Genomic DNA, 26,172 nt, shown 5'->3' with positions numbered 1-26,172 from the left:
GTCATCGTTTTGTGTTGACACCTATTATGAGAATTACAACTTACATGTGTAAGTTCTTTCAGAAAAACAAACATCACCAAGTTACCTGCCTATGTTCCTTGGGCCATTTTTCATGGGTCACAGTTGGGCTGAAACAGGGATTGGGCCTAGGCCTTTTATGTCAGGCCAGATAAGGTTTGCACTAATTAGGCCCACGTTTCCTTTTTCAGCCTTATACTGCTCCACCAAAAAGTGGGCCTACTCCAACTTGCTACAATATTCCAGAACAACCCCCCCCCCCCCCCACCTACTACTCTAACCTGCCAAAACCTGGCTCAATTCTGCCTCTAACCCACAACTCCCTATCCTTTTATAACTCAAATTCTTGAGCAGGTGCAGCCCCTGCCCATGACTCGAAGGAGTGGAACTCTTTGGGTAAGCAGACCAAGATGTTAAGAAGAGAAAAACTATCATGAGGAAATCTAAACCTCAAAACCTCATTGGTTGCTTGAAATTGATGTGGCAGACTCACATGCTGCTAATTATCTCTTATCCTCTCTCCCATTAAAATATACTATTTCAGTCCTTTCTGTCTCAAATCTGCCAAAGTGCCAAAAGCACTCTTTAAATACAAACTGGTGTTTCCTTTTCAAGTACTTCAGCTCAGCTTCACTTCACTCACCCCACACTATCTGCTTAGCTTACGAGAAAGTTTGGAGAAAACCCAATTCAAAGTGGTAGAGGAGCTTTGCTTTGCTGGTTTAATGGCTCTTCATGCTGCTTCTTTGGTCTCCTCTGCTTTCTCCATTCCCAAAGAGGTTTGTCATTTCAGTCACTTTGTTCAAGGAAGCCTTTCTTCTTGTTGTTAACGCCTGAGAAACTAATGGGGTTGGTTTTCTTAGAATTGTTTCTTTCAGGGAAAGTCTAGTGCCTCTTTCAAGGATTCAAGTCTGTTTGGAGTCTCATTCTCAGACAATCTCAAGGCTGAATTCAACTCTGTTGCATTGAGCTGCAAGGTAAGATAATATTGGATTCTTTTTCTTTTCCTTGCTTATTCTTTGTTCTACAGAATAGAAAATGGGTTTCTTCTTGCAAACAAAAAAGAGTGGAGCATCAATTGGTTATATAAATGATGAATTGCTATAAATTGGTTTCATCTTTTGTCATAATTGCTATAAATGATGAATTGAGGCTTCTTCTAACATGAAGCATCAATTGGTTTTAGTAGTACTCTAAGTAACAGTATGTCTAATTACTTGCTCAAAATGGGGTTCTGTTTCATTTACATTTGGACCTTTTACCAAATTTGTGTGCATAAAAAACAATGGTTTTGATTACAGAGACAATTCAAGACTGTGAGAGCCCAGACAACAGCCACAACAACCCCAACAATCAACAGGGCTGCATCAGAGGGGAAGAAAACTCTAAGAAAGGGGTGTGTTGTGATCACTGGTGCCTCCTCTGGACTAGGTCTAGCCACAGCTAAAGCTTTGGCTGAAACAGGAAAATGGCATGTCATTATGGCCTGCAGGGACTTCCTCAAGGCTGAAAGAGCTGCCAAGTCAGTTGGCATGCCCAAAGAAAACTACACAATTATGCATCTAGACCTTGCTTCCCTTGACAGTGTGCGCCAATTTGTGGACAACTTCAGGCGCTCTGAGCGGCCACTTGACGCGCTGGTGTGCAATGCTGCTGTTTATTATCCAACTGCTAAGGAACCTACATTCACTGCTGAAGGCTTTGAACAAAGTGTTGGGACCAACCATCTTGGACACTTCCTCCTTTCACGGTTAATGCTTGAAGATTTGAACAAATCCGATTACCCATCAAGAAGACTCATCATTGTTGGCTCAATTACAGGTACTGCTGCAAATAAAGTAAACAATTTTTTTACAATATGTAGTCTTGTTTCTAGAATATGTGCCAATGTTGGTGTTATTTCTGTTAAATGGTTCAGGGAACACAAACACTTTGGCCGGAAATGTACCTCCCAAGGCCAACCTTGGGGACTTGAGGGGTCTTGCAGGGGGATTAAATGGTCTAAATAGCTCGGCCATGATCGATGGTGGAGACTTTGATGGTGCCAAGGCCTACAAGGACAGCAAAGTCTGCAACATGCTCACAATGCAAGAGTTCCACAGGCGGTACCACGAAGAGACTGGGATAACATTTGCTTCCCTTTACCCAGGCTGCATTGCTACAACTGGCTTGTTTAGGGAGCACATTCCCTTGTTCAGGCTTCTGTTCCCTCCATTCCAAAAGTACATCACGAAGGGCTATGTCTCGGAAGAAGAAGCCGGAAAGAGACTTGCTCAGGTAAGAACTTGAGTGACAGTAAGAGAGCTTCTATTATAATTTGGCATGGTGCATATGTTTTTTTATTTTATATATCTTCTGCATGAACTCAAATTGGTTGCTTCTGCTGACTCAGGTTGTGAGCGACCCAAGTTTGACAAAGTCGGGGGTGTACTGGAGCTGGAACAAGGATTCGGCTTCCTTCGAGAACCAACTATCCCAAGAAGCTAGTGATGCAGAAAAGGCTCGCAAGGTGTGGGAAGTCAGTGAAAAGCTTGTGGGTTTGGCCTAATTCAGAAGCTTGATGTTCTTGTCAACCAATGTTTGCCTTGGAGGAGGAGGATGTCACCAGAAAATAGATCAGGTCCATTTGTAGAGTGTGGAGTTTGAAATCAAATGCTCTGCTGTTGTAAGCAATTTTTCTCGTGTGGATGACATAGTGTTAGTTACAATTGTCAATAAGATTCTCTCACCCTTGTTGCAAAGTGCGGATTTTTTTCTCTTATTTATACTTACACACAAAAGTTTCGGAATCTCGTAAAGCAATATCATACATTTACTTATAATTTATTACATGGTAAGTAGTTAAAGTTCATTATTACATGGGAAGTAGTTAAAGTTCATATGCAGGAAACCGAGCTTCAGATGGTTCAGTCATGTCCAAAAGGAGATGAGCCATTCCTCCAACACCTTCAAACAGAGAATAGGGGCGATCGCCTCCATGCATCCTCCCCTCTGATATGAATTTTAGTGCTCTATCATGTAGAAAGCAAGCAAATACTTTAGCCCTGTACAAGTATTCAACCTTGCCTGTTAACCGGTAGAGTGAAAGAAACACATAAGTGTTCCCACTGATGCCATGACAAATGCCAACTCGCTTTAGCAGACCCCGGTTCCACACCACCTCCCCTGCATCTATAGCTGCTTGCAGAAACTCTTTTTCTCCAAAAACCTAATGAAATCAAATGCATAGACTAAAGGGTAAGCTACACGGCAAATACATTAAATGAAGCCATCCAAGTCATAGAACCATAAAATAAAATAAAAAAGATCTCATGTTTGGATTGCAGATCACATCCAGAAAAGAAAGGTAATATTGACTTTGTTTCTTATCCACAATCACTAACAAAATATATGCGTTGGCAAGAAACCTACCATTTTCATCTCATTTTGTATTACTTCATGTTTTCAGCAATAACAGAATAACAAATCTATAGGAATCCAAAATTGAGGAGTGACAGTTTCTTAAGTGATTTTGCTATGCAGTACTCCAAATTGCACTGCTTGGAAAACAGACTGGGATAAAAAAGAATAAACTTTCCAGTACTAATGCAAAATTTAGTTCTTCAGTCTTCACTTCTATCTACCACACAGCTACAATATCCAAAATCTAGTCCAACAAGATTTTTGTCAAAGATAAGCCTAATTAGACTTACCTCAGCTGCTCTCACAAGTGTAAGAGCAACTCCAGGAGCACCATGGCACCAGTGCACAAGACGGTCTGATTCACTTCCTTCACTTGAAGGAAAGTTACCACTGGGAAAACGATTCTTAATCATGTAACGTAGAGTACCCTTAACATCCTCCACCTCATCAGGTTTCAGTTGCATGCCCATCAAAACATGCATAATTCCTGCCAGTCCATGGGCAGCACCCCAGTATTTCTTCTCACGCCATTCGTACATCAGTGGGCATCTTCCCTTCTTGGCCAATTGTCTACCAGCCTTTATAATTTCATCGACAACTGATCTCTACACAAATTGATTCGTGAACAAATGGATGGTCAATTCACTCGATTCAAGATATATCTGAAGAAATATTTAAGCACAAATTCTCTTACCATGCGAGTAGTAGAAATTGTCCCGTTTCCAATATGCTTATTTAAGAATGAGCAGGCCGATAAGAACCCAGCTCTCCCATATAATAACTCATTTGGAAGATCACTAGACAGCTTGATCTGCTCTTAAGAGAAAAATAGAATATCAAGGGAAGCAGACATTTAAAGGCCAACTTTCAAGAGGAACAATGTATTAAGCGTAAGAAAAAAGTCTACCACCTCTTTAAATTGTGATAAGTAGCGGTCAAGTAGCACTTCATCACCAGCATGCTTAGCCAGAACAGCACCAAGGGCACAAACGCCAGCCCGCCCACATATGAATGACACACGCCTGCAAGCCCATTCAGTACATAAACAAAGCTACTCAACTTAAATTACACATTCCAAGGGCAGTAAGCCAGAATTGAAACATCAGCATCAAAATTGTGCTATAATATGTCACAAACAAGCAATTCAAACGTGCATGTGTCACTGTGCGTCTATGTAGAGACACAGAGAGAGGCAGAGAGAGAGAATACCCAGAACCTCTAGAAGCAGAGTCACAGGCCTTAACAATCACAGAGCACAATTTAAGATCACTCTCATTCTTGGTGACTTGGTAAGCTTTAAAGGCCAAAAAAGCCGTCCCAAGAGCTCCTGTGTACAAAGTGTAATCTTCTACACGCTTTCCACCCAAACCCCACGTCCGCCTCACCACCTAAAACCCACAAAACATCAACCAAAAAACCGAAATCACTTAAATGGCATTTCTCAAAACCCAAAATAACAACAAGACAAACCCAAATTCAGAATTTTATGGAAAAAAAAAAAACTAGTCTTGGTTGGACTCTAAAATCCCCAATTAAGAAGAACCCACAAACCCAAAGCCCCGAGTTCAGTGAAAAAAAACCAAGTAAAATGGTCATTATGAAAGTCCAAGAGTGTGGTGGGGAGTACCGTTTCTTTGAGGTCCAAAGCCGAGCTTCTGAGAATGTCGGAGAGTGTTTTGTAAGGAAGGGAGAGGAGCTTTGTGAGTGAGTCTTTGGCCCTTCGAGTTTCAGAGGCTGCTTCGTCTGCTGCTGCCTCTGCCACGAAGTCTGCCATTTCGTTCGGGAAAAATCGGTCCGCCATTTCTGGGTTCATCGCTGAAGTGCTCGAGCTCTCTCGAGCCAGGTACACGTGTATGGCTGCAGCTAGGGCTGGGTCGGTTTGGCCGAAAAACCGAGACCGCACCCGAAACCGGCCCAGCCGAAGCCGAAAAAAACCGTACCGAAGTAAAACCGTACCGGAAGTTCGGTTTGACTACCGAACCGGGAGGTTCAGACTCGATTCCGGTTCCCATATCCTTAAACCGTCGGTAAACCGAACCGAACCGAATATACTTAACAAATCATTTACATAATTCATTTTTATACATTTCTAATAAATAATTTATAATTTTATATAATACATTTCTATAATTTATATAAAACATATATAAATTTATAAACCCCTATAATTTTAATTTATATGTTTTTTAATATATATACATATATTGATATATATATAAACTAATTAAAAATACCCTAAACCATAATATTAATATATTATACTAAATTAGTAAATTCTAAACCCTATATATCATTATAACTTATATCCTATATCAGTATGTATATCCCATGCCCTAAGCCCCTAAGGGCCTAAACCCTATTGTGTGGTTCATTGTTGTGAACCTGTGGTTTATACTTTATATCATATATGGACCATATGGTATATAATTAATATACCATATATGGTATTATGGTATATAATTAATATATTATATAGTATATAACTATATACTTATGTAGGACATGGTATTATACTATTATGGTATATATTACTATATTAGTATATTAGTATATTAGGACATGGTATTATGGTATATAATTAATTTACTATATAGTATATACTTATAAGTCTTATATAGTATAATAGTATATCTGTATATAACTATATGGTATTATACTATTATATAGTTATACTATATACTTATATAGGATTTGGGGTTTAATACAATAATATCCTATATGTATATCACTATATTGTATTATTGTATAGACTATATACTTATAGAGTTATAGTCTTATATACTATATAACTATATACTAATATACTATATACTTATATAGTATATGGTATGATGGTATATAACTATATACTATATTCATATACTATATAGTATATCCTATAGTCCTATACCCTAAGGTTATATTTGGGTTATGGTATAATATTTTTATTAAGATATGAAATAAATTAAAAAATATATAAACTAATAAACAATATACTAAAAAACATATGTAATAAAAATCAAAAACTCCAAACCCCACCCAAACCCCAATTCAAACCCCAAAATACCCTAAACCCTAAACCAAACCCCAAAATACCCTAATGTCTTAATAAAAAAAAAAAAAAAAAAAAAACTTTAAACAAAACTAACTTAGGTCAACAGACCTAATTTTTTTCACTGGGTCTCTCATTCTCGAATCCGCCTCCTTTCTGGCTCTCTCACTCTCCGCCTCCTCTCTGCCTCATCGCCCCCTCTCTGCTCATCGCCCCCTCTCTGCTCATCGCCCCCTCTCTGCCTCATCTCTGCCTCATCTCTGCCTCCTCTCTGCCTCCTCTCTCACTCCTCTCTCACTCATCGCCTTCTCTCTCACTCATCGCCTCCTCTCTGCCTCATCGCCTCCTCTCTGCCTCATCGCCCCCTCTCTGCCTCATCTCTGCCTCCTCTCTGCGTCCTCTCTGCCTCCTCTCTCAGTCTCTGCCTCTTCTCTCAGTCTCTGTGTCACGATCACTCTCTGTGTCACGATCTCTCTGCCTCTTCTCTCAGTCTCGATCCAAGTAAGTACGATCTCACTCAGTCACTCTTCTCTCACACTCTCACTCTCTCTGTGATCTCATATTCTCATTGCTCTCTTCTCACCGATCTCTATGTTTCTCTGTTCTCTGCCACATCGTTCGTCACCAGTACCACCACCTCACAGAGCAGCATCGCTCTTCACCACCACCTCACAGAGCAGCATCCCTCGTCACCACCACCTCACAGAGCTCGCTCGTCACCACCACCTCACAGACCAGCATCGCTCGTCACCACCACCTCCGCAGGTAAGAGTTAGGGTTTGAATCAATTTAAAGGTTAGGGTTTGGGGTCAATATTTGGGATTCAATGGATTAATAATTAATTTAGTGTCTGGGTTTTAGGTTTGAGTCAATTTAAGGGTTAGGGTTTGGGGTCAATATTGGGGATTAAATGGATTAGTAATTAATTTAGGGTTTGGGGTTTCAGGTTTGAGTCAATTTAAGGGTTAGGGTTTGGGTCAATATTCTGGATTAAATTGATTAATAATTAATTTAGGGTTTGGGGTCAATATTGGGGTTTGAATCAGTTTAGGTTAGGGTTTCAGAATTGATGATTTATTAATCAATGTAGGATTCTTTGCAAGGTTGAAGAGCTTGTTGGTGCTGCTGCGTAGCCTGCTTGTTGGTGCTGCTGCTTAGCCTGCTTGTTGGTGCTGCTGCTTAGCCTGCTTGTTGGTGCTGCTGCCTGCTGCTTAGCCTGCTTGAGGTATGTCGCCCTTGTAATTTTGATAATGATTGAATGATTATTGGTGCTGCCTGTTGATTGTGTGATTCATTGTTGAACTAGCTTCTTAAATGTAAATGTAAATGGAATTTGCAATCTGTTTTCAGCTGGTGATTTCTATTTTTCTTTGTTTTCACTTATCATGATTGGTGATTGCTGTTGTCTAAATTTAATTGAGTTTGTTACACTTTGTCAATTTGGAATTTAGGGCACATGGAGTCTAGCCAATCCAGCACTATGAATGCCTCTACTAACCTTAATTGCCCTACAATAATGTCACCTCTAAACAGACCAAACCAACCAGTACCTACACCTTCACCATCAACCCAAACCCAAACCCAAGATGAGAATGATGATCAAGTAGAGACTGAAAGCAAATCTAAGAAGACCAAGTCTATAGTGTGGACACATTGCACCAAGTTTGAAAAAATGCATGAGCAGCGTAAGATTATGTGGCCATTTGCTAGATGCAATACTTGCAAACAAGAATTTCCAGCCCATACTACTCACAATGGGACTACTAGGATTCTAAATCACTTAAAAAGGCAATGTCAAAAATGTCCAGCTTACATAGGCAGCATTTCTAAAGGCCAACCCACCATTACACAAGACACAATGGGGGCTCCATTGCTTCCCCATTCCTTTAATCAAAAAAGACATGAAGAAAAGGTTGTGAGTTGGGTGATTAGAGATGAACATCCTTTTAGGATAGTGGAAGGGGAAGCTTTTAAGGAATTGGTCCGTGACTTGTGTCCTAGGTTTAGGATACCAGATAGAAAGAAGGTGGCTGCTGGTGTTCTAGATCTGTACCAGATAGAGAGGGCAAAAATTATGAGTGTCATTAGGAATCAAAGGGTTAGTATCACAACTGATACTTGGACATCTGTCCAAAACATAAATTACATGGTTGTGACTGCCCATTTTATGGACAGTGAGTGAAAGTTGCATAAAAGGATAATCAACTTCAAAAAAATAACTAGTCACAAGGGTGAGGAGTTAGGGAGGGTTCTTGAGGGCTGTTTAAGAAGTTGGGGGATAGAAAAAGTCTTTAGCATTACGGTTGACAATGCTAGTGCAAATGATGGGCTTGTTGAGTACATGAGTAAGAGGTTGAAGGAGGCAAATACATTGCTATTTGATGGTATGTACTTGCACATGAGGTGTGCTTGTCACATTCTGAATTTGATTGTCAAGGATGGGTTGAATGAACTGTTTGGGTCCATTGAGGCAATAAGGAATTGTGTGAAGTATATTCACTCAAGTCCTCAAAGATTGGATAAGTTTAGGGACTTTGCTGTCATTTTTAAGATGGGGGAAATGTCCAATGTGCCAATGGATGTGGCAACTAGGTGGAATTCCACTTACAAGATGTTGGAGGCTGCTGCCAAATACAAAATGGTGTTTAATAGGATGGCTGAGGAATATAGGCCATTTAGGAGCTATTTTGATGAGAAAGAAAGGGATGGAAAAACAAGAGTTGGTCCTCCAAGTGATGAGGATTGGATGAAAGCAAAAGCCTTTGTGCATTTCCTTAAAAAATTTTATGATGCTACCTTAGTCCTTAGTGCCACCAAAACTTGTACATCATCGCTGATTTTTGTTCAAATTAGTGAGTTGCAATGTGAGATTGCAGAAAAACAACAAGATTATAGTAATATGGTGTTGCAAAGGGTGGCTGCCTCAATGATGCTTAAGTTTAACAAGTATTGGGGCAGTTTTGAGAAAGTGAACAAACTTGTCTATGTCTCACATGTGTTAAACCCTAGATTCAAGCTCCAAATGATTAAAGCTGCATTTGAAGAGCTAGGGGCAGATACTGAAAAGATCTCACACATTATTGGTGAGATCAGAAAATGCTTGTTCAATTTGTATAGTGCATACAAAGGAGGAGCAGAAAATCAAAGCAATGTCCCATCAAGTGTGGTCATTCAAGAAGCTGGACTTACTAGGCTGGAATTAAGGATTAAAAGACAAAGATTGGAGGAAGAGGCTACTGAGATATCCAATGAAGTGGATAAGTATCTAAATGATCCATTTGAGAAACTAGAAGGGGTGGGTTTTGATCTCTTAGAGTGGTGGAAAATTAACCAATCTTGGTACCCAATCCTCTCAAAGGTTGCCAAGGATCTCTTCTCCATCCCAAGCTCAACAGTGGCTAGTGAGAATGCATTTAGCTTGGGAAGGAGAATTGTGGATCCTTTTAGATCTTCTTTGACCCCAAAAACTGTAGAGGCATTAGTGTGTACTAGTGATTGGTTTAGGGCAGAAGAATTCAATTTCTACAAGGAGCCAACTGATGATGAAGTTCAATTCTACAAAGAACTTGAAGAAATTGAAAGAGGTAAGTGCTCGATTGCTTGCTGCATTTTTTTTTCTTGTCTTTGTGTGCTGCATTTTTTTTTCTTGTCTTTGTGTGCTGCCTGGTTGTAAGTAATTGTTCTTTTTAATATTTTGAAGTGGTGGATGCCTCACAAAGGTCTTCAACTTCAAGTGCATTTCCTCCAAGTACACCAACACATGCTTAATTTCTGTTCAAGTAAGTTATCTTGCTAACTTGGTTATTTTGCTTAACTGTCCAAGTAAGTTATTTGTTTATTAATTGGTTAATTATATTTTGATTCAGATGTTACAAAGGTTGTGAATATGTTTGGAGTTTTAAGGTTGCTGCAAAGGTTTAACATTTATGTTGGAGCTGGTTTTTTGGAGCTGGTATATGGTTTTATGGAGCTGGTCTGCCATTTTTGGAGCTGGTATATGGTTTTTTGGAGCTGGTCAGCCATTTTTTGGTGCTGATATGCAGTGTTTTGGAGCTGATCTGCAGTATTTTGGAGCTGATCAGCCTACTATATGGTTTTTTGGTTTGTAATTGAATTGGTAAATTGATTTTTGGTTTGTAAATCAATTAATTTAGTTGGAGGTGGAGCTGAAGCTGAAGCTGGTCTGCAGTTGTTTGTTTATTTTTTAATGGGTTTGTAATTATATAAGTTAGTACTTGTAAATTTGGTTTATGTAGATTGTAGTAGTAGCAAAAAAACATGGAAGTTGTCATATTTGAATATTTATAGGATATTATTATCAGTTCTCTTTAAACATTATGTTTAAAATATATGTATTAATGTATGTAGATAAGTAGACTATAGTTTTATTGAATGTATGATTAATTGATTACAGCAAAACTTACAGGTCTTTGAATTACAAAGTTGGTTAATTAGAAACTCAGAAGTGGCCTTGAGTGAATGGAGTCAAGGCCCAAAAATGGCCCAAAATGTGGCCCAAAACATGGCCCAGCATGTGTTCGGTTTAGGCCCATGTCCGAGCCGAGCCGACCGGATTCTTCGGTTGACCGGACGTCGGTTTACCGGCTTGTCGGTCTCGGTCTCGGTCTCGGTTGCCATGGAGGCTTACCGGATGGGTTCGGTTCGGTCTTCGGTTTAGGAGTTTCGGTTCGGTTACCGATCCGAACCCACCCCTAGCTGCAGCTTAGTTGGCGTTTGGTTCGCGGGACTTTGAGTCTGTCAGTGTGAGAGGACGAGAAAAGAGACCGATTCCTTTTCGTAGGTTTCTAGTGCATGGTTTACCATGCGAAATCAATACCACCATTGAAAGCAAATTTTTAATGTAATTTTGTTGTTTTTATGAAGAAAAGCTAAAAATGTCTTTGGGACACAAGGTTGAAATAGATTTTTACAATTAAATTGAATAATAATCCATGATAACATGATAGTGAGGTGCATGATAGTATGATGCCTACAAAAAGTAACAATATATTTTTATTAGGAATTGTGGATCAAATATAACTATAAAACAAGTCCGAATTTAGGTATTTTATTAAAAACCGCTTCTAACAATATGTGCTAATAAAAGTGGTTTTAATAGAAGGTTTTTGAGCAAAAACACTCCCAAACAGACTCAAAAGAGCATGATAGGCATGAAGAATGAAACAAAAAGTTTTTGTTAAGAACTGTGGATCAAATACAACTACTCCATTTGACATTGGGATACTGTAAGAATGAATATTTGTCTTTACAATGTTGGAGATAATTGATAAGAATACATTTTCTCTAAGAAGTAAACCAATGATATCATTGAGCTGAAGCCCAAGAAAAGAAAATTAACAAGGCCAGACTTGGGTGGGCCAGAAAACTTGGGTCAAGATGGTTCGGTCCAAAAACTAAACCCAATATGATCCTGTTGGGTACTCCAATACTCCAGAAACCCAAAACAAACGCTTAACATTTACTCCTTCCTCTTTCTTCAATCGTCACCACAATCGTTGTAAACCCTAAACCCTGATTTATCACTCTCATCTCAACAGAAGAAGCCTCCGAAAGCCCCGACTCTCTCAGGTCAGTTATCGCTCACCCAAAACTCTTCGTAGGGTTTGGATTCCTAAGAATGCTTGGTATATTCACAACTAACTGTGCTTGTAATGGAATTTAGATTTTTCAACAAAAAGTAATGGCAAAGAAGAGAAAGCACAGCGAGACTGAAGCTCCGCCAAGAGAGAAGAAGGAGGAGGTTGCTCCAGAGAGGCCAAAACGAACGCTTTCGGGTTGGAAGGAGGAGAAGGATGACCAAGTGAAAGAAAATGAAAGAACACCAGTGTTTAGGAACAAAGAGAAGATCTTGGTTACTTGTTCTCGTCGCATTAGTTTCAGGTGAGAATCAAAACCCATGTTTATCTGCTTCTAGTTCATTATTCATAGTATAGACGTGCCCTTTTGATAAATGATTATGCTAATGATTTTGGTTTATGCATGTATGAATGAATATGTATGTATTATGTATGGTTATGTATGATTACATTTGTGGTATGCTTAGGTATCGGCATTTGATGTTGAATGTGGTGGACCTATTGCCTCATTGCAAGAAGGACAACAAGGTAGAGTCTAAGTCGAGTAAAGGCGCCACCTTGAACGAGCTGGTCGAGCTACAGAGTTGCTCTTCCTGTCTGTTTTTTGAGGTGATTTTTATTGTTTCTTTATGACCTGGTTGAGCATTTTTTATTTGATATTTATTTAATATTATGTTTCCTTTTAATTGCTGAACTTAGTTTGTAGATGCTAATCAATCTGACCATTTACATATCTATAGGTATTTGTTACTGGTGGTGGTTAAGGAGTTGATTTAAATTCACGGTGTTAAGCTTAATTGCACAATTTTTTCATTTGACCGTTGGTTATTAGGATATTTTGGGCGTTTGAGATAGGGATAACAGTAAATATCAAGGTTACTGGTTTTCTTTATGCTGATTTATACTATTTTTGGGGTCTCTGAATTACAGTGCAGGAAAGGGAAAGATCTTTATCTGTGGATGTCAAAATGTCCCAATGGGCCATCTGTGAAATTCTTAGTGAATGCTGGTAATATTTCTGGTTTGCATTTTGCATTTAATTGCTTATCTTGAGTGATTGGCTATCTCATCTGTGGCTATTTATCTTTTGAAAAATTCTGGCCAATGCAAATTGTCTTGTGGTTTTCAGTGCACACAATGGAGGAATTGAAGCTTACTGGAAATCATCTAAAAGGGTCCCGGCCTATTTTGACTTTTTCATCCAATTTTGACAAGGATGGCCACTGGAAACTTTTGAAGGAGATGATCACACAGGTATATCAACATTGCTTCCTCCTTTTGTTATCCTTGTCATTTCCTTCTTGGTTAATTGTGATCATTTTACATTGTTCATTTAGGTATTGTTTGGAATTTTTCGTACAGTATATATTATTCTTATTCTTCTTTCTTGTTAATATTTCTTCTCAGATATTTGGCACTCCAAAGGAGCACAGGAAATCTAAGCCTTATCATGATCATGTCTTTGTTTTCTCTATCGTTGATGACCATATATGGTTCCGAAACTACCAGGTACTGATTTTGTACATTATAATATTTGTGCTCTGACTCATATTGTATTATTAAATACAGTCATGGCCGCGGCCATAGATTGAGTAATGTAGTATTTGTCTTCTGGGGACAGTCACTGGTCTCCCTTGACTAAGGAGGCCCAGATGCCAGCCTCCTTTGGGATCCCTTGGGGGTTCAAACCAGTCTCCAGAGGCCAGCAATGCTGGTCTCACCTAAGGCCTATCCTTCATTTTTTTTTCCTTTTTTAAAAATGTCCGTAGAGGCGTAGAGTAATTTTATGCAAGGATATAGTTGTGATTAATTTATTAAAAATTGAATGGGAAGAGTATCATGGGGGCTGACAACTGTGCTACTCTAAATTTATTGTAAAATACTGATGACTGTGGTAATGATTTTAACTAATTATATGCTACGCCGAAGTATTTTTAACAATTCTACATGAATACAATGGGGATGACCACCCTACCCTAGTGTACATGAGGTGGCATCCAAAAAGTAGGTAGTGCAGAATCTGGTATAAAAGAAGCTTATAAGAAAACATATGAAAAACCATCCAAGTGATATAGTTGCAAACAGAGTGGTAGTGCAGATTCTTGAATAACTTCTGAATTAAGCTTTGTCTAATACCATATGGCCCATATTATGTTTGTGTCTTACTCTGATGCAGCTATGTTGTCTGATTATTGAAAAAAATTTGTTGATTACAATATTGCAGCCTTTTGTCTTGACCTTTTTCCACCCTTAAAATGCAGATATCAGTTCCTCATAATGAATCGGATAAAGTAGCTCGAGGGGGCTTAGATAAAATGACGCTTGTTGAGGTCCATATTGATATTATTCTCCTTAACCTATATATGTTATCAGGGTATCTGTGATGTCGATTTAACTCAGAACTACTGGTTGTGTATAGGTTGGTCCACGATTTTGTTTGAACCCAATCAAGATATTTGGTGGCAGCTTTGGAGGCCCAACATTATATGAGAATCCATTTTACATTTCACCTAATCAGGTTAGATATACATATATATGTATCTGTGTATGTGTGTGCCTGTGTTTATTGTTTGCTAAGAGTTAATATGTGATCATTTCTATGGTCAAATGATGATGACTGGCCAAATTTGTAAATGAGTCCTTCAAAAGGATGGTCTGTCCCATTAAATTGAGCCAACTAGATTTTATTTTGTGAGTGGAAGCTTTGAAATTTTTGTCTGGAGGTATTTGGAAACTCTCTCCAGATACGATAGTTTACTGTTATTAATGAAATATTTGTTATGCTTTCAGATTCGAGCATTGGAGAAAAAGAAGAAGGCTGGGACTTATGCGAAGAAAGTCAAAGCAAAGACGAGGAGAAAGATGCATGAGCTATCAAATCCATTGGAGCCTGATGAGTTTGCTGACATGTGGAAGGAATGATATCTTTCATCTCCTGTTCTTCTATAAGAAAACACAGTTATAATTTCTAAGTCATGTATCCATATCAAAATGGCAGATTTTGGTTAACTGCCCATGCTCTTTCAAATTTTAATTTTGTTGGAATTTGATTAACTTATATATGCAAGTTGATGTTGTTGCACTTTCTTCTCTTTTTACTCTACTCTCTCAAATTGCTTCTCTGGGGAGGATAGTTATCAATACCAAATTGTAGAATTTGGATTGGTTGTCTCTTGTATTTTACGAGGTAAAACACCATGCAATATATTCTCTTCTGGAGAAATATGGCCCTTGCTTTGTATTTCTTGTGCAGTTGTGCCCACTGGGCTCTTTTAATGCATGGCTCATCCTTTCGACCCAAAAAAAAAACATTAGACTCAATCAAGATTGCTGATTCAGACAATTCTACCATAGATTGTTTTGGTTTTGGTTTTGGTTTTTATCAATGATTTAGGTCAGGTGTAACAACATAACTTGCACATATAACAATTCAATTTGGAAGATCATACCCATCTTCTTATATTTGTTTAAGGTTAGGTTACAAAGAAATACATACTGAAAAAGGAGAAGGATCAAAGCATAAAAAAGCAAGTAATTTTTTTTTGGTAGAGAAAAAGCAAGTAATTTCAGCCACAGTGACCAAGCACAATGACACTTGTCCTAATTTGAGTTCCACTCAGTCCAGTTGGCTTCGCTTCCAACACGTGGAATGCTGTTGACCCTTGTATATTTATCCACATTGAAGTTTGCCCCACACATGGCCCCTTCACTATCAATCCTTGGCATTGCCTTCATCTTATTCATTGGATGCTCAAAGCTCATCAATCCTCCCTCACTATGAAATAAGCACCCTGCACAACAATTTACATTAAATCTAATGAACCAGAACACAGATCAAAACAGATCACTAGCTATAAGCAAAGCTAATAACATAAGGTACCTTTTGGGAATGGAGCAAATGATTTAGCACAGCCCTCTTTTATGACCTCTAATTCATCAGAAATTACCACAGAGCCATCAGCTGCAATACCCCAATACAGTTGCACTCCACCATCTGAACCCTGCAATCAAAAACATCAAATTTGTGAAGTTCATAACTTATAAGCTCCTTTCAAAACAAAATTAACACATAGTGGTGTGACATACCAGAGCAGCAAAGACACTACCAGTTTTGCTATCATACACAACAAAAGCAAAGCTTCCATCAAGATCTTTGACAACCTGGTCAGCAGGGTATGGACCCCTGTCACGCAGGGTTCTATAAGCTTCTATCACAAACATGGCCTCATTAGTGCACTTTGTCAGACCATACTGCTTATTCAGTAAGCATAGATTGTTCAAGCTCCCAAAGAAGAGGCAGTATATATCATCAACACCACAGAACGACCTAAAAATCACCCACAAATTCGACTTTAAAATCAATGAGAAAATTAAGATGAACATTTATAGATCACACAAATTGAAATTGGCTTATAATTGTCTGAATTCATGTAGAGGTTTGATTATTAGTATGTACCTCTGATGTACGGAAAAGGGTTGGTCTGGCTTAACATAAGCAAGCACTGCAGCATCACCAAAGGTCATGGAGAAGTTATTGTGGGGATGGTGAGAGAGGAACTCTCTGAGAGTCTCTTCTGGGAGCTTAGGCTTCTTGCTACCATTGTAAGAGGCAGGACTGTTGAGCTCCTCTGGTGGGTGAGCAAATGCCTTGTGAAAAATAGCCAACATTTTGATCAAATTATGCAGACAATAATAGCTAGTCCTGTGCTTAATGACCCGAATAGCTAGTCCTGTGCTTGATATTTTCTTTCTATTTGTTTTTAATGCAAGGGGTTGTGATTGGGGTCTTTGTCTTATTTATAAGGTCACCTGAAAAATATGAAGTGGGATTTTTATTTACTAAAAAAAAGATCATGAAGTGTGGTTTTAAGTGGGCCAGTGGCAGTATTATATGTAATTGTGGGCGTGGATCTTTGTGGGATGGATAAGATTCTCAAACTCCAAGGTATTCTTATCTTTTTCTCTTCATTATGTCATTTTCTGCCTAAGAATTCCTTGCATATATAGATGAAGAATCTGTTGTCGTTTTGATTAAGAAAAATAAAAAAATGGAAAATTGGGACTGTTTTGCCTCCAACCCTCTTGTCTGTAATACTAGGGGAGGAGCACTTGCCTGACTTATTGCTGTAGACCATGTCATAGAAGTATGCTATTGCGTGACCAAAAATGGAATTCTTTGGATAACGAAAAGGAAATCACATTTAACTTAATCAAAGACTTATTGTAATTCTTGGCCAAAAAAAAAAAAAAAGACTTATTGTAATTGATCCATCTAAGAGTCGGGATTAGTGTATAATGATGGTTAAAAACATCTTCCAAAGCTTATAGATCAACTCTTTATCATTCACAACTAGCTTCATGTCATGTGCAAGCACTCATATTTTCAAGTAGTAGCATCTGTTTTCATATCTTTCTCAATTTCATATGGGCATGTCTATTCATCCAATCCAATTGAAAGGGCCTATCATTTTCATGTCATTAAAATTATGTAAGTGAAATTAAGATGAGCAGATTAAATCCATGGGAGATGAAATATTTCGCAAATGGTTTTTGATATTTTAATTAATTAACTATTACCCACCAACCTGATCAATCCAATATTTAGTTTCACCAATCTTGAGTTGTCACGCCATCAATCTTGAGTTTCAAGACCTTTCTATTTTCTTGATGATGTACTTTGAACAGAGTTTCTCAACTTGGATGCATGATTAAAACAAACTCAGATTACCCAGGCCAAAAAAAAAACTCAAATTACATAAGGTGCTTGAAAATTTTTTACAAGGAAACTAACAAATAATCAGGTGTGGAATCAACATTTCTTATTGGACAGTACTTGGTTCATTTTTTGGGGTATCCTAAGGTCACCTCATTCTTAAAATTATAATTTTGATAATGTTGGCACATGATCGTAATCGTTCACTTTTTAGATAACTTATTATAGATTAATTTTGTAAAAAAATCAACTCAATCAAAAATCGTTTGATTATATAACTGTTGTCGATTAAATTAAAAAAAATCAATACTTTAGTCAAAAAATTATTGTTTAATAAAAAATCATCAATTTTTTTTATTAAATTGATAATAATTATATAATCAAATAATTTTTTATAAATTTAATTTTTACATAAATAAATTTTAATAAATTATCTAAAAAATGAACAATTTTGATCATAAATCATTATTGACAAAATTAAAATTTGGAAGGGGATGACCTTGGGCCACCAAGTCTGTATTTCTTATTGTGATGCTGATATGTCAGACATGAAATTTTGATTTTCTTTTTTCTTGGGGCAGAATAAAATTTTTATGGTAAAACAATTCAGATTATAGATATGGCTTGGTGTGGTGGGCTATTAGACTTTAGACTTATCCAAAATGGGCAACAGTGACAGGGATAAGAGTCAGCTCTCACCTGCAACAGCCGGTCTATTTTTGAGTGATCTATGTGGACTGTCGGTTGTTTTATTTTTTTGGGTACTTTAATTAGAAATTTATGAAAGAAATTTATTTTAAAATATAACCGACTTAAAAGTTAAGTAGAAGTTAAAATTGTCCGACTAGTGCTTAATAGATGTATATGTGCAAGCTAATCTGTATCTAAAAGTTATATCTGTCAATCTAAAATATGTATTTACAATTTAAAATATGTCATTTATAACTTAAAAAAGATATATACAACTTAAAAATTTACATCTACAATCTAAAAATGTGCCGAGTTTTCGGCACTCTGTTGAGTGCTCGGTAGTATATTTTTTCAACTTCACAGACGAGTACACGGACAAATTAGGCTTGAACTTAATTTTTTATTTCTTTGAATTTTCAATTAAAAATATTTAAAAAATCAAAATTTAGGAGTAATTTATGATATTTTTTGAAGCTTTGAGATTGGTTCAAGAGAGCAGACCCAGGACCACAAAATCATTCATTCCTTTAATCTTTGGCGCATGGCTATGACCCACCTTATGATATATTGCATGACCAAGTGTTACGGGCTCACTTTTTACGCAGCGGAATTTGCGCGTGCGGCGCCAAGATTCCTCTGAATCAAGGCCAGCCATCCTTTCTCTATACTCCTCTCAAGATTTCGACCCATTCGTTGCCTCCTTGAGGTTTGCCAACAAGAACTACTCATCTCGAGTCTCGCTCGTAGCGACTATACGATTGCTTCCTTGTGCCAAGGTTCTCAGCCAAGACACTCGCCCGATCGATAGGTTCTTATGACGCCGGCATTCCCTTCTCACATGTCGGGTCATACTTTGTTTCCACATCTTCACCGTCCTGGCACTAAGGGCTAGCTCGCGCCCATAGTCCTTTCCTCGAGTTGAACATGCAAGCCAACTTGTAAGCATGCCACCCGAGTGAGCAACTCTTCTCCGATGCCCCACACTAGCTTTCTCTCGTTGGCACGGGGTCGCCCTTCCCGTGCCTGCTAGCATCATGTTTTGTGCATGGCCGAACCCAAGCCGATGCCCTCGTTGAGTACTACATGGCCAATGTGCACCATGAAGTCTCCGGGAGTTCACATCTAGTTGGCGTGATGTACATACGGCGCGGCATAAGGAAATTCCCCTTGTAGCCTCGTGTGCGCGCGTCCAGCGCAATACAAGCACTCCCGCTCGCTTGTACTGTCCGTGGGACCTCATGTCCCACAGAGACACATGACTGCCCTCCGGAAGTCATGTGCCCGCCCCCTAGGTCCCCAGCGCAATACAAGCACTCCCGCTCGCTTGTACTGTCCGTGGGACCTCCTGTCCCACAGAGACACATGACCGCCCTCCGGAAGTCATGTGCCCGCCCCCTAGGTCCCCTCCGGTTCCTAGAGTAGCTCGCTTAACGCTCCTTGGGTGTGGGCGTCGGGGGTGGTGGAGAGCTTGACACCATGTCTCCCCCTAAAGAGCATTTTATGCCTTTCTTCACAAAACAGGAGGAAACATCAACTTGCGCGAGGAGTCATAATTGGCCATAATTAATTCATCCGAACTCCGATTGACGAACCGTCAGTTGCGTTGGACTCGTTTCGACCTCCTGGATTTACCGGTATTTTTAGATTTCCCAAATTTCAACCGGAAGACCCCGAAACAGCCAAATTACGAAATTACCCTTCCACGCGCGCAACCCGGCCACTCTTCGCCAAACGGATGCCATTCTCTTGGCAATTGGCCCTCCATACTTCATATTAATGTCACGGAAGCACAACTCTAAGTGCGGACCGTGACACCAAGCATCTCATCTCTAACACTTTAACTCCATTCCATGCTGGAGCGGTGCCCTCCTTTGTTTTCTGCAGCCTTTCATGTCTTTTAACTATGAATATTTTTGCTTTTTAATTGTATGAAATCATAGAAACAGCCAAAAGAAGTTGGATTGGATTATAACAATTTTAATTTCATAAGAAACTTTCTTAGTTTACAATCATTATCCAAGAGAAATTAATACTTCTGGAGGCTAGAGACACCCCAAATCGATGGGCTAACTAGCCTCTTGTTTTGTGATCTCCAAATGGTACAAATTGAATTTCCTATTCTACAATGACTTTGAAAATTGGTGGGTTGCCATATCCATGCATGCTCAACAATTTGACTAAGGGGCACTCATTTATTCACTATATAAAATGGGATATTTCAACACAAACACAATATGAACTTAGCACATTTTAATTAAACACGACATTAGAGCTCGTATTCGTGTTTGTTCAAATATATTGACCTAATGTAGTATGTTTGGTGGAAGAGATCATGTTTGGTATAAGCATGCATTGGAATTGTGCCAGGCAGAACTCATTTAACAAAATTTTCAATCTCCTTGGCTCTTTTCGATTCAAGTTTTCATTTCTAATGTTACGCTCTTCTTGATTTTTGTGTGTGTTGCAATAGACCCCTTTTGGTTATATATCTTCCTCTCCTAGCTCCTCAATGATAAATGACTTTCACTAATTGGAGCAAGCCTCCTAATCTCTTTTGAAATAGGGTCATTCAACCATATGAGTGGCAAGGACACCCAACCTATTTATAATAGTCAATTTGGGTCCGCACATTATGGATTCCCTGTTTGGCAATGAATTGATTAGGTCTATCTAACACATTATACAATCACATCAGTTGAACCAAAGAAAAAGCTCACAAACGATCCCAAAAATAATAATAATAATAAAGTCCATAAGATGCACCAAGCCTAGATAGGCCCTATTTCGTGGTTAGCTAGGACCAGGCCTATAAAATCCCAAAAGCAATCTGGAAGACCAATAGATTCCCAAGTTTATGGACCAAGTGTGCTGATTCAGGCCCAATACATTGGTAGGAAGAGGCCACTATTCATTTTATTGGAGCAATAAGGCATAAAGCACATAAGCTTTATTGTGTTTGTCAAGTTCAGTTGGGCACTGGAACTTGGTTACCAAAGTGGCTCAAATTGAAGGGCAAGATATATAGGGTCCATAACTCAAATCCAGTGACACAAACAATTCGCACAAATCAATCAGACATGGAATAAACAACAGGGTTAGCATGGTGGAGCTAGTAAGGAAGCCAAGCCAACAATTAATTAATGTGATTGTTTCATTGGAACTTTCGCTTTTAATTCTTGTCAGCTACATCACTTCATGTTTGGTGAATAGTTAAGCAGCTAATTATTGTGCATTTGGAAAAAAGAATCTAAATGTCACATTCAAAGTCCAAACCCAAATGACATTCAATCATTTATTCATTCCCTCATCATAGGGGAAAGGAGTGGAGGAGCCCAAGTCCTGCATTCATGGAGTGGTATATATGCTTCCACACAATGACACAAACAATACAACTGTTACGAATTTACAATCTGAACATTTACCATGGGCTTTACATAAAGGTCAACAAAAAGTACTCCTATTACCTTAGATATTGAACTATTATGTATGATATGCCATATAAGATACCAAATTAGATTAAATAGTCCGAATTTATACGAATTCATACTATTAAGTGATAAATTAATGAAGATTATAGCCCACAAAAGAGAAAGAAAAGAACAAAAACAACAGACTAGGTAGCAGGGTAGCAGCAAACATAGACCAAATATTTGAACCATGATTGCCTTGTTCATACAGATGCACAAGATAATGGCCGTATGAGAATTGGTACAACAACTAGAAGAAATTAAAAATGTACATATAAAGGTGATGATCAGAAAGCCGTACCTTCTCACCTTTTGTATCAATCATGCATGTGATTTGTGAAGTGGGATGACGAAAGAGTCTGACAAGTAGATAAGCCATCTCTCATTTCACCCTTCGCTGGACTGTCGTTTTCTGAATCAAAACACTAATTTTACACGCTGTCAAAGTGTTAAGCACCGCACCCACTACATGCCAGTGTGTGTGTGAGTGTGACTCACTTCTTTTTGTTTTTTAATTTATTCTCCAATATTTGTATTTTGTTACATATCTTGTTATTTTCTTGTGTACTTATCTGGCACATGTTATATAATAGGTACGGAGTAATGACAGCTCATATATATATATATCTCACTATTCTGTTCTAATGTTAAATGTCTACGGCCACAGATCCATGTGCATCTCTGTCACCACTTTTGGAATCTTCTGTGTGTGCTTTTCCGATTCCATTTTTCTGGATTTTTGTCTATCAATAAAAAACAAAAAGAGGGTAAATAATGTCACTTGGGGTGATCTACATAAGGATCGCAAAGCTTTTAGTCAAGCCGCATGCCAAACATATATATATGGCTTAGTTGTTTTTGTCTCTAAAATGCATTCTCATCCATTTACTAATGCACAAACCTATTAATTTAATATAGTTTAATACAATTTAGTATAGTTTAGTCTCACTCAGTCTAATATAATAAACAAACTCTAATGATCTAAAATATTCTATAATTCAATGCATGTCTAACATAATATCATGACTTTATCTCAGCAATTCTGATAATAAAACCTCTAATTGTCCATCCTCATTCTTTTGATTTATAAGATGTACCATGTGGTTGTAGTTATATGTTTCTATTTTTGCATCTCTATATCTCTCTATATGTAAAATGGTGCCGCAACTATATATTTTCGAGAAAGAATGTTTTTATTTTTATTTTTTTATAAGGTGTTGGGAAGGGAGGAAGGGAGGAGGAATTTGAATTTGAACTTGAGACTCCTCAAATATTGTGCAAAATTTACAACTACACCGATATATATTTGGCATGCAATAGAACATGTTAACTTGATATATATATCGGTAGTTGACCAATGACTATTTAGTTTAGTAAATATCACTTGATCTTTCATTTATGGGAGAAGGTCTTAAATTTAAAACTTATGAACAACATTCGTTTATAATATATATATATTGGTAGTTTATTATTATCTTAATATTTTGGGTCAATTAGTCCTTGTTAATTTGTTCTTAATTAAAAATTTAAAAATGAAATGTGTTAAATGGCAAAAAAAATAAAAATGAAATGTGTTACTTGGCAGGTCTGCAAACGAAATACTACCTTTTTTTTTTCTTTTCTGGTAGAAAGATGACATTAATGGTCAAAATAAGTGGGTTGGAGAGGTTGTCTCTTTCTTCATTAATGTGAACCGAACCAAGATACCAAAGAGAAGGTACAAATCAATTTTCAAATAAAGATAATTAAGAATAGCAAACAAAATGACAAAACAACTACATCCAAGTTTTGTTTGATCTCCAAAAGTGATTATCAATATAAATAAATAAATATATGGGTATGCAATTTGTGTGAATGAATATGCTTGAAATGTACAAGGAAACATGATGACGTGGGTTTCGATTGTTTTCAAATTAAGTTTGATTAAATGTGATTGATTAAAAGTTATTCTTCAGCTAGCAGCCATAGCCCATGGGGTACTTGTGACGATGTGATCTGTCTATCGGAAAAGGCCATATCAACTAATTAGCAAAAGAGAGAAAAATCCTACAAGCAATCTTCAATCTTTTCGGCTTAGAATTTGTCAATGTCAACTGTGAAGTGATAAGATATAGCCATATGTCCTTAGTGGACACATATGTCCTTGTTCGATGTACTTTTGAAAAGGACAATAGTGAAAGTTGCTATATATATATTCATAAATAAGACTCTAACCAGTGAAAATTGCAAACAAAATGGATTAAGAGGTCACAAATAATTTACTTGGGTCTAGCACCATTCGCTTGAAGCTAGCTATAGCCTATAGGCTATACCATGCACGGTGCACCAAACTATTTTCCTTTTTTTCTGTGAAGAAAATATATAACTAAAACCTAGAACCCCTCGAATATCCCAGACCTTAATAAGTATCTGAACGCAATTGTATCGATGACCTGTTTTCTTGTGGTTCGTAAACCACCACACTCCAAGTTTTGATTTCAGGTGTGTCTATTAATTAATATTCGTTTAACATGCATTTATTAAATAATAATAAAAAGTTAATTAAAAACAACCATGTTGCATGCATGACTTCATTATAAATATTGGTAAGAAATTGAAGTAGGTAGCTAAGATCTGAATTACAGTTTAATATGTAATTAAAAGGCCCACTTGAAACATGGTTGTTTTTATTGATATATGTATAAACGTATGTTTGACTCATATATAAAAAAATAAGTTTATGCGAATATTTTGCAGTAGCTATAAAGTTCGCAAGTGATATGGTATGCTATGTATGATCAATTAGTAGCTAGTTTATAAGTAATGAGTTGTTGGTTTCTTTCTCGTTACTACTTTTTGAAACAAAGCATGTGAATATATTCGTAATCAAATTTAAAGACTACGTACTTTTACACATTACAAGTGATATGCTATCATTCATTTCACATTTATTTCTCTATATTCGATGGAACACGTACTCACTTGATATTGTTCCATTGTTTATTTCGAGTTGTAACATGTAGCAGTGTGCAGATCGATCGATGCATCAATCATAGAGGTATATAAAATTAATGTCTCTACTACAAGTTTAATTAAAGAGATTAAAAAAATAAAAATAAATCAAGGTTCGTTTCCATGTGAGAATCTTTAAATTAAACACTCCTCCTAATATTTTACAATTCATCACCTAGATAATTGGCATCTTAATTCATAATTGACAGTCATTCTTAGAAGAATATATAATTATATATGACGGGGTAGAATAACGGATCGACGTGAGAATAAATTCCAATAATTAATTAACATTCTTTGACCAACTGGTTCTTGCATGGTCGTTTTCTCTAAATCATCTTTAAAGCTAAATTAAAACCGAAAATTTTGATCAAGAAGAAATATTATATGTACTATCCAAGTATCCAGCCTTAATTTACTACTTGTTATATGTTTATTTTGCTTCCTTGTAATTAAGCTGATCACGTTGATATTATCTTTTGCTTATATATTGGTGAAGATCGACATATTACAGAACCAACCCTTTTTGGTTTTTGCTCTCCATCATGGGGACAGCTCTCAACAGTTCAAATTCTTAAATCACTAGCACGTCCGATTGATTCATTCATTTAATGTAAGAGTACCGGCCGTTCTAGCATTATGGAAGAGTCTGGTGCCTTGTACTATATAACAATTTCTATCTATATATTGCGGCCAAAGAGTGGGCCAAACATGCTTTTTTTTTTTCTTTGAAAGGATTAGCAATACGACGTTATAATTTGTTTGTAGGGTAATCTTTTCTTGTCAAATATTTAATTTTTAACTAAAAGTTATATGATCAATTGTGTAAATTTATATGCCCCGTGAGTTATATATGGATTCCACTTCATTGTTAGAAGATACATATCTCATGCATTGGGGCAGTTTTATAGAAGACTTTCTCCACACTATGCTCTAGTCTTAATGGGGGCATCCTTTCACAATGAGGTAAGCCCTATACCTCATTGTGAAAGTATGCCCCATTGGGGGCAGTTCCATGAAAGACTTTCTATATATATATATGGTAGGGGTCACTTAAGAGCCTTATGTTTTCTAAAAATAGTAACATAAGACTCAAATGAAACAATAAGTAGTAAAGTGTGTTTAAGAAGATGAAAATATTTCTTACAAAGAGATCATGTGCAAAGCACTTACATATTATATTTTTGACAAAAATTCTAATAGAGTTAAGTTTGGGTCTCACATTGCAACAAATTTTAAATTTAAATAGCAATATAGTTTAAT

General features: G+C 37.3%; 4 protein-coding genes across 5 annotated transcripts; 2 read left to right on the top strand and 2 right to left on the bottom strand.

The window, feature by feature from the left end:
• Positions 1 to 403: 403 nt before the first annotated feature.
• On the top strand, positions 404 to 2,807 carry LOC147298072 (protochlorophyllide reductase, chloroplastic). Of its 2 annotated transcripts, none has more exons than XM_086240160.1 (5): positions 404 to 797; positions 897 to 995; positions 1,320 to 1,839; positions 1,937 to 2,295; positions 2,411 to 2,807. In XM_086240160.1, the coding sequence occupies exons 1-5, from the start codon at positions 744 to 746 to the stop codon at positions 2,564 to 2,566; spliced, it is 1,188 nt and encodes a 395-aa protein (XP_086096286.1). In that variant the 5' UTR covers positions 404 to 743; the 3' UTR covers positions 2,567 to 2,807. The 2 variants fall into 2 exon arrangements, with proteins under 2 accessions (XP_086096286.1, XP_086096278.1); XM_086240152.1 differs by having other exon boundaries at positions 409 to 797; positions 882 to 995.
• LOC147298071 (lanC-like protein GCR2) lies at positions 2,808 to 11,234 on the bottom strand. The gene is made up of 7 exons (XM_086240139.1): positions 11,176 to 11,234; positions 5,048 to 5,285; positions 4,630 to 4,808; positions 4,331 to 4,442; positions 4,115 to 4,231; positions 3,711 to 4,025; positions 2,808 to 3,226 (listed from the first exon to the last, which is right to left on the bottom strand). The coding sequence occupies exons 2-7, from the start codon at positions 5,231 to 5,233 to the stop codon at positions 2,888 to 2,890; spliced, it is 1,248 nt and encodes a 415-aa protein (XP_086096265.1). The 5' UTR covers positions 5,234 to 5,285; positions 11,176 to 11,234; the 3' UTR covers positions 2,808 to 2,887.
• A 679-nt stretch (positions 11,235 to 11,913) lies between these two features.
• LOC147298070 (ribosome biogenesis protein BRX1 homolog 2-like) lies at positions 11,914 to 15,130 on the top strand. The gene is made up of 9 exons (XM_086244842.1): positions 11,914 to 12,040; positions 12,135 to 12,352; positions 12,516 to 12,657; positions 12,979 to 13,057; positions 13,178 to 13,302; positions 13,456 to 13,557; positions 14,310 to 14,378; positions 14,468 to 14,566; positions 14,839 to 15,130. Exons 2-9 carry the CDS (start codon positions 12,153 to 12,155, stop codon positions 14,968 to 14,970), a joined length of 948 nt encoding a protein of 315 aa, XP_086100968.1. The 5' UTR covers positions 11,914 to 12,040; positions 12,135 to 12,152; the 3' UTR covers positions 14,971 to 15,130.
• A 341-nt stretch (positions 15,131 to 15,471) lies between these two features.
• LOC147298069 (stem-specific protein TSJT1-like) lies at positions 15,472 to 16,816 on the bottom strand. Its single transcript, XM_086244848.1, has 4 exons — positions 16,505 to 16,816; positions 16,135 to 16,375; positions 15,929 to 16,049; positions 15,472 to 15,839 (listed from the first exon to the last, which is right to left on the bottom strand). Exons 1-4 carry the CDS (start codon positions 16,714 to 16,716, stop codon positions 15,649 to 15,651), a joined length of 765 nt encoding a protein of 254 aa, XP_086100974.1. The 5' UTR covers positions 16,717 to 16,816; the 3' UTR covers positions 15,472 to 15,648.
• Positions 16,817 to 26,172: the final 9,356 nt, after the last annotated feature.

This window comes from Dryas octopetala, chromosome 1, assembly GCF_963921425.1.
Source record: "Dryas octopetala chromosome 1, drDryOcto1.1, whole genome shotgun sequence".
Taxonomy (NCBI): Eukaryota; Viridiplantae; Streptophyta; class Magnoliopsida; order Rosales; family Rosaceae; genus Dryas; species Dryas octopetala.
The sequence above is the reverse complement of the archived record's forward strand: the minus strand, read 5'-3'. Positions and strand labels throughout refer to the sequence as shown.